The following is an 8,734-nucleotide window of genomic DNA, read 5'->3' as shown; positions in this document are numbered from 1 at the left end:
TATTTTCAAAGATAACGGGTTGTTCTGAATCACCCTGTAGAAGGAGTAAAACTGAGTCGAAAAGTTCTGAACCATTTTTTTCTATTATTTATAATAAAGGAGTAATTATTGAGTAAATCAGGCCAATCAGCGCAGATCTTTAGCCAGGCGCTGATTGGCCTGATTTACTCAATAATTACTCCTTTTTTATAAATAATAGAAAAAAATAGTTCAGGACTTTTCGACTCAGTTTTACTCCTTCTACCTGTCTACGAGAGATTGTACGGCAATTCTGGGACACTCTGTATATATATATATATATATATATATATATATACATGTAACGAATTCTACTTGTAAATTTTACAAGTGAGTATTTTTTGAATTGAAATCTCAATTCTTAAATTCATACAGAATGCTAATAAATATTAATAAATATTAATAATAATAAATTAATAACTAATATTAGCCTTCAGCGGTAAAATTGTGCTAACTTGTCGTTTTTGTCAATATTGATGTTGACTTTTTGATTCTCAAAGTAATCAGCCAATCACGTTCGATTGTTGTAAAGCGGCCTTGTTCTGTTGCTGAACACGGCAAAAATGATGGACGTGCGATTAGTCAATTGCGAATCGTGTCACGTCGATTACGACTTACACCAGCTGTGTGTCCGTATAGAACTGTCAGCCATCGATTACAAACGATTTTTGCCGTTTTGGAAGAGCAACGTTTTGCGTTTTGTAAACCTGTGCCCGTTCTCTTCCGTGCCGTGCTCATATAATATCATCAGCGATACTGTTTCTCAGCTGCCTCGTACAAACCCAACCAGAGATAGACAACAACATTTGTCACAACATGGTACGTACATACGCGCTGGACACCCCGTGACAGAGAAGAGTAGGAGGTCGCGGAATAGCTTTCGATCAGCAAATTTTTTCTCGATTCAGTTAATCTTTCTCTCGCGTCGAAATATTCGAAAAATTTATATTTCTCGTCACCTCGCGGGAACATCTCGTCGATTCGCGCTACGCTTGACGAAAATTTTCTATCTCTCGCGATCGTTAATATTTTCTGTCGCATAACACTGAAACAACTTCGCGCGTTTACGTCATTTAATTATTGTGTTTTCGATATTATTACGCTATGTTTTTTTATCAAAAACTGCGAATCGAAAGTTGCATTTGTCTCTTGTTGATGTTAAAAACATATATATTTTGATTTAATAGAAGCTTGTATCACAGTTGTTTTGGCAAAACAAATATTTGGCAGCCACGCAATTCGTAAATTGTATATTGAAGTCTACTTTCTACGTGTTGTTCTTTATAGCCGCCTCAGACAAGCGGGGAAACTACCAGCGGGGAGAGTACCAATAGTGAACCGTCAAATCAGAATGAAATTCCAACAGTTACCGTAGCCATGCCTTTTATACATGTCGGCATACATGGTCATTCCAGTACTAATACTGGTTTATATGCTACAACAACAAATCAAATGGTAATTTAACATTTGTGGAACAATGATAATAATGACTTAAATAATTCTCAAGATAATAAAATTTATGTTTATAGATTGAAGGCGAAGAACTTCCACCACCAAAACCAGATTTCACCGCGCCACCTCCTTATGAAATTGCTACCAAATTGCCCAGTTATGAAGAGGTGCAACGTGAAAAGACTCTGCAGGGCGAGCCCCAGCCTCAAGTACATATGGTATATAATTTACATATATAATTATATTGATATATAACATGTAATTGCATATATATATATATATATGTATGCATATTATATATAATATATATAATGTATATTATATATAATATTTTGAATTATATAGTTTTGAAATCGTACAAATTTAATTTTTTTTGTATAATTTTAATTTATTATAAGTGTTACAAACTAAATTATTTTGCAGTCAGGGAATATTAGATCACCGCAACAACCTCTGACAATATTGGCTATAGATACAGAAGCCGCAGAAGGAGATCCAGAGAGTGGTTTACTTGGAACAGATTTTATGTTCTTCACAGCATTTCTTGGTAATGTATTTTTTATTATATTCTCTATTTTGATCTGTTTTAAAGCTACAAATAATGTTAATTTGTGTTCCTAATGTATTATCTGGCATCTTTTTTTTTTAGTCGCATTTTTGTTCAACTGGATTGGATTTCTTTTACTAATGTGTTTCTGCCATACTATTGCCTCTCGATATGGTGCATTAGCTGGTTTCGGATTGTCTTTAACAAAGTGGACACTCATCGTCAAGCATTCCACCGATCTTGCTTCGCGAGAGAACTCATGGTTATGGTGGTTGATAATGGCATTTGGTTTGTATAATTTATACAGAATGTTTGAAAAAAAAAAAAAAAAATACTTCACTTTCGCATTTCTATTTGAATTGCAAAATATATAACTATTGTTTCAGGAGTTTTAATCTGTGTACGTTCCATTATTCAATATCTGAATATCAAACGCGGTTGGCGACTATTATCCGGCAGCGCACAGGAGCGTTTACTGTTTTTCTATTAAAAAAATCGATTCAATCTGCACTTTCTATTCAACTTGGCTTCAGAGCAAACAACATTTCTATATGGAATCGTATATTTGTATAATATATAACCGACATCCTTGTGAGAAAGAGCGTCGTCATGTAGAACATAATATCTATCATTAATTGTGTATCTATATAGAAAAAAGAGAAAAATTTTAGAATTCAATTTGCCAAATTCACTATATATATATTTAAAAAACAGATAATATGCGAATGACAAACAAAGAAGCTTGAGTTTTTGCACATATATACTGATTCACAAAATAAACTGTTTTGTGATGATCTATAAGGTAGATGGAAAAATAGAATTGTACATTTTTATTGCTCAAAATAATATAAACAATGCTTGAAAACCGATGAATTTATTCATTTTTTGCGTTGTTCATTCAAATACAAATGTCTGAAGTACATGGAGTGTATGTCAATCTGCAATTCATGCAAAAAATCGTCGTATTAAGTGAGTTTAGGTGAGTCGTACGAAGAAACGAAGTATACAACTCGTTACTATTATCAGAGAAAATAATAAAGAACAGAAAAGTTCTGATAGTATACAAGACATTCTAGCGAGATACACACACACACACATATATATATATATATATACATAGAGAGAGAGAGAGAGAGAGCTTCTAGAGATTTGATTACTATAAACATATTAATAAATATATGATAAGTGTATTGATAGTTTTTGTTTGTTTATAGTATGATAATTTATATATATACATTATATATATCATATGTAAGACAAATTCTTATTCAATTATGAGATATAAAAATTATATATATACCCAGCAAACAATTTCTGTTTTTGACAATTTCGGCGCAGACCTTGGCAACAGAAATTGTTTGCAGAAATGCTACAATACGGAAACACTGCCAAAACTGTTAGCACACAAAAAGAAAAAACGCAACAACTTTGTTGGCAATATACATGAGAGTATTGCGGTCAAAACGATTCCATATATGTCAGTGAAATTGACAACAAATAGATGGTCGATTGCAAGCAGATCTGTTTTTAGCAATAATGTGACCAAACAGTCCGCAAAACCGTACCAGAGATCTGTTTACGACAAAAATCGGGTTGATCTGTTAAACGCATTGACGACAGATTGCCACCAAACGCCAAGCAGGTCTGTTCGTGTATACGTGCGCACTGTTTGCAATTTGGCGCCAACAGACGATGACCAAACCTATTCCGGATTTTGGCTTCACTTTGGCGATAATTTGACTTCGCTTTGCTTGTGGCAGACTCTGTCATCATTTTGGTCGCATTTTGACATTTCACATGTTGACAGACATGATTACCAAACCATATCCTACTGAGGACACAGATGGATATGGTTCTGTGACCGAAATGTTTGCTGGGTATAATATAATACATATATATATGTATTTAAAATTTTATTATAATCACAAAATGATATGTGCGCGATTATACGTTATTTTATGAAAACTTTCATTGTTAATATCTATTCTAAAGATAAAACGGAAAAAAAACAGTTATCCAAAATATTGTTCCTTTTTCCTCGTTTTAACTTTAAAAAAAAAACACACAATTATACGAAGTGTAGTTCACACACACATCCAGACACATACAGTTTTTACGAAACGATTTGTGCATCTTTTCACAAATATTTAAATCTTTGCACAATATGTTTTTCAATAAACATTTTGCAAATACAATCAATGAATAAACCTATTTATCAACAAAAACATTGTTATCATTCGGTCATACATTTTAAAAGTAATAGTTATACTAACACGTCAGTAATAAGATTATATATATATATATTTTTGTTGAGTTTAATCTATATTTTAGATTTTTACAATTATAAGTTATATTAATTTTTCTAAAAAATCTTGCACTATATAACTAGTGTTTAGTACAAGTTTAGTGTGTTGGTCCCATGGTGTAATGGTTAGCACTCTGGACTCTGAATCCAGCGATCCGAGTTCAAATCTCGGTGGGACCTGCCATCATTTTTTTCTTGTTATTTTTATTTATTTTACAAATTTAGCAGTTTTAAATTTTTATTTATAAAAAAACTCGATTATGTAGCTCGCATAATATTATTATATAAGATAACATTTTTTTTCTCCGCACCTTTTTATTAGAGAACGATACAACAATATAACAAAAAGAAACAACTTATTTTGTCACAAGCCAATTGTTATGTTTTATTNAAATATTAACGCGCGCTTATTGGTGTAAATTTAAAGATAATCCATTTTTTTCTGTGTGTACAACAATTAAAATTTATAATTTTTTAATTTAAATTTATTATGGGATTTTTACGTAGAGAGTGTGTAACTGACGTTCGAGTATTCTTATAGATACAGGTAGATTTCTACGTTAAAACATAGTTTTTTACTTATCAATATAGTCATCAAATTTAAAATCATTNAAAATAATCAATTAGTTATGTTGATTGTTCACAAAAATTAACTTGAAACTGCTTGGTGTTGTGTTTACGCAATACGTACGTAGTTGCGCAGGCAAAGGCGGGGATGCGTTAATTGCATCACAATATCTCAATAATACCTTAAACAATGAAAAGTACAATTTTATATGTAAAGCCATTACCGCCCCTGTTAGTACATACCTATATACAAACCAATACATATTATTAACTAAGCGGGTATACATTACGATCAAAATTAGTGAAGTTATTTACATACGATCTCACTCTTATTAAGCATAAATTTTTTTTGCCAATTATGTGTTACAGAAAACATGAAAAGCTTCGGGGAATACAACAAAGTTGATTATATTACATCCGATAAAGATAATCCCGTGGTTTTTTTGGACGTTGCAGTCGACAGCGAGAAAGGTATGTCCGTCCGTGAGGTTATAATATAATGTACACAGATATTAGACTCATATTTTTACGTTTACTCATATCTATACAGTCGGAAGAATTGTTATAGAATTATTTAAAAAAGTTGTGCCNCGAACTGCCGAAAATTTTCGCGCATTATGCACCGGCGAAAAAGGAGCTGGTNTAAAAGCCAAAAAATTACACTACAAAGGGAGTATTTTTCACAAGCGTAAGCATTTTTGAAACTTTTAATCTATAAATCTTCTGCTAATTAAGTAATAGAAATTTTCGAGTCACATAGTAAAAAAAAAAAAACAGTTGATAGCAGTTGATTGTTATTACAACTCGATTGTAGTCATTTCGCAGTTTATGATCCAAGGAGGAGATATTGTTAATTACGACGGTACCAGTGGAGAAAGTATTTATGGCTCACATTTTGAAGACGAGAATTTTATATACAAACATCGAAAACCTGGACTACTAAGCATGGTAAATGAGGGACAGCCAAATTCCAATAGTTCTCAATTTATCATCACTGTTCAACCTTCCACACATTTGGATAACACCAATGTAGTATTTGGAAAAATAATAAAAGGCATGGGTGTTGTATTAGAAATCTCTAAAATACAGACTGTGAAGGATATTCCGGTCCAAGTAAGACTGTGTTTCTTAAACATGAGAGTAAATTAATTTTTGCACTCTTTCAACAATCAACTATAGATTGATCTACCGGTTTGTTTAGAAAATAAGTATAGTTGATTGTGGAGAATTGAAAAGAGATGAAAGTTGGGGATTGGAAGAAAATGATGGATCCGAAGATGTTTATACATCATGGCCCGAAGATTGGGATTATTCCTCCAATGTTGAGAAGCTCAGTGTAAATCAACTTTTTGTTATTATATATTCACAAAGCTTTATAAAAATTTATACTTCAGATACTATTGTATATTAAACTTTTGACATATACACCTTTAGCACAAATATATGGAGGAAGTCATAANGAAGATAAAAAACTCAGGAAATGATTATTTTTTTAAGAAGAATTTTGTTGACGCTGCCAGAAAGTACAAGAAAGCATTACGCTATTATCGTTGGATGAGCGCGAAGCAAGACATGCCGGATACATTGTATGCTTCATTGGCGGATCTCAAACCAATTCTNTTATTGAATTTAGCTGCTGTACGATTAAAGCAAAACAAGCCTCGCGAAGCCATAGATCTTTGTAACGAGGTAAGTAATATCTTATGAAAAAATTAATATTGTTTCACGTACGAATTTGTTTTATTCAGGTTCTGCAATTGGACGGTACTAATAGCAAAGCGTTATTTCGACGAGGCCAAGCCTATATTAATTTGAGCGAATTCAAGTTAGGGTTAGCAGATTTGCAACGAGCACTTGAAGCATGTCCTAATAACAAAGATATTATACAAGAAATAAGAAAATCAAAACAGATGGAAAACTCTTATTTAGAAATTGAGAAAGCAACGTGTCAAAAAATGTTTAATTNAGAATACACTTGTATATTTGTTTAAAAATTTTAACTATTGTCGACTCTCCACTTAGCATCGCTTAAAACTAGATTTCACTGGCCAGTCAAAATGACCAGTTTTAGATTTTTATTTATAAAACTTACTCAAATTTATAATATTGCATTTCAGAAATTTTTTGACTTTTTTGCAATATATAAAAAATTAAGTTTATCAATTTGTCNTTAAAAATTTCTAAAATGCAAAGCCATTAATTTTTGAGTAATTTTGAAATGAAAAGTTACCAGTCAGTCATTTTGACTGCTTGCAGTAGTTCTAGTGTTAATCAACACGACAAGTGCAGTAAAATGGTTGACAATCATGTTTTTGTTTTTTATTTCATTTTTTTTTTTTATATATCTTTTATATAGCAATAATATGGCAGTCTTTATTTAAGACGAGAAATTAAGTTTTATATAATTTTATATACGCGTAAATGTAAGATTAATAAAATTAAGATTTCTAGATGGTAAAAGTTATAATCAAAGACGCATCAAAAAGCATGCTTTCGTAATGATGTGGTAGTAATGTACTAACTAACTGTATCAGTAGCAATGTATCATACATTTATTGAACAAAAATGAACAAACATAAGGATATTTAGTAATCAAATGTTTATTGTGTATATATATACATAAATGTTTAAAACAAATGTTTAGATAGAAAAAAAATGTATAAACAAAAAAAGAAATATTTCAGGAATATCAAATATTCGTGGTTGATAATATATAACATGCTCTGAATGTATATTTTTATAAAAACACAATTGTAAATAATATGTGAAATAAGAACATGTGTATCTTTTTGGTATGTTGTCAAAAAATATGAGAAATAAATGTAATATCACAGCTGTTTCTTTTTCATTCTTGTCTCGCAAATTAATATAATGAATATCTGTTGTTGTTAAGAAATTCGTCGGTTTTTATCAAGTAATTTATACATATATTTTTCGAAAAACAATTTATAAATTTATAAGCTATCTGTTTTGCTGAGGCAAATCTTATTATAAACGATTCGCTATAATCTTGTAAATTGCAAGTAATATTTGATTTAAAAAAAACACGTTGGAAAAACATTTATTAATAATGTAGAATAAATTTATACAATTGTATTAGATTTATAATATCAAGTTTATTAAAGCTTTATATACGTATATTTGCAGAATATTATTCTCGATTAGACAGGAATTTTTGTCGCACATAAATATAACAAGGTGGTGGAATCGTTAATTACAGAACTAAAATCACATGGTTTTTTTTTTTTTTTGCGTCGCTTTTAAATCGTGCTTGTTGTACTAGCATATTTTATAATGAACGTCTCGTAATGTTTATTTCACAACGTTAGATAATATCTACATAACAATTCTCGCAAGTGAATATCTACAGTGTATCTAAATGTAAAAGCTATTATATTGACTAGATTCAATATCATGTTTCTATTATATTCTGAATAAATCTTCGGTATTTTGGGTTGCGCCCATTGAAAGCAACACTTTTGCGTTTTACGTATAACTAAATAAATAAATAAATAAATAAAAGTGTGCACATAGAAGAAAGCTTTACAAATTAATTAGATTTTAGAAGTATGGTTTTTATGGACAATAAATATATATGTATATACATAGATCCTACGATTTTATTTTATTTTTTTTTAAACAAACGAAAGCTTGACAACAAGATATAATTTAAGAAATATAATTACGGTCATCCGAGCCGATCGCAGGATGTTGTGCGGAAAAACTGCGTATATATATATATATATATGCATATATATATATTTGTTCGCGTGTAAATTTTTACACGCGCGTTTTTTGAATTGAATATCAATTCTTAAATACACGCGCGTTTTTTGAATTGAATA

At 30.6% G+C, this 8,734-nt stretch overlaps 2 protein-coding genes and 1 non-coding gene across 4 annotated transcripts; all 3 read left to right on the top strand.

Annotated features, from left to right (window-relative positions):
* Nucleotides 1–621: 621 nt before the first annotated feature.
* Nucleotides 622–2,886, top strand: LOC109860016 (NEDD4 family-interacting protein 1-like). Its single transcript, XM_020438847.1, has 6 exons — nucleotides 622–837; nucleotides 1,306–1,473; nucleotides 1,548–1,688; nucleotides 1,894–2,017; nucleotides 2,120–2,305; nucleotides 2,404–2,886. Exons 1-6 carry the CDS (start codon nucleotides 835–837, stop codon nucleotides 2,505–2,507), a joined length of 726 nt encoding a protein of 241 aa, XP_020294436.1. The 5' UTR covers nucleotides 622–834; the 3' UTR covers nucleotides 2,508–2,886.
* Nucleotides 2,887–4,430: 1,544 nt separating this feature from the next.
* Trnaq-cug lies at nucleotides 4,431–4,502 on the top strand. Its single transcript has one exon. It is a non-coding gene; the product is annotated as a tRNA-Gln (tRNA).
* Nucleotides 4,503–4,847: 345 nt separating this feature from the next.
* On the top strand, nucleotides 4,848–7,565 carry LOC109860021 (peptidyl-prolyl cis-trans isomerase D). Of its 2 annotated transcripts, none has more exons than XM_020438854.1 (7): nucleotides 4,848–4,869; nucleotides 5,259–5,360; nucleotides 5,440–5,577; nucleotides 5,704–6,002; nucleotides 6,091–6,225; nucleotides 6,324–6,578; nucleotides 6,638–7,565. In XM_020438854.1, the coding sequence occupies exons 2-7, from the start codon at nucleotides 5,264–5,266 to the stop codon at nucleotides 6,878–6,880; spliced, it is 1,167 nt and encodes a 388-aa protein (XP_020294443.1). In that variant the 5' UTR covers nucleotides 4,848–4,869; nucleotides 5,259–5,263; the 3' UTR covers nucleotides 6,881–7,565. The 2 variants fall into 2 exon arrangements, with proteins under 2 accessions (XP_020294443.1, XP_020294442.1); XM_020438853.1 differs by lacking the exon at nucleotides 4,848–4,869 and adding an exon at nucleotides 4,999–5,168.
* The last annotated feature ends 1,169 nt before the right edge of the window (nucleotides 7,566–8,734 follow it).

Source organism: Pseudomyrmex gracilis, unplaced genomic scaffold (genome assembly GCF_002006095.1).
Source record: "Pseudomyrmex gracilis isolate BER0280 unplaced genomic scaffold, ASM200609v1 scaffold_314, whole genome shotgun sequence".
NCBI classification, from domain to species: Eukaryota; Metazoa; Arthropoda; class Insecta; order Hymenoptera; family Formicidae; genus Pseudomyrmex; species Pseudomyrmex gracilis.
This window is presented reverse-complemented; position numbering and strand designations above follow the sequence as displayed.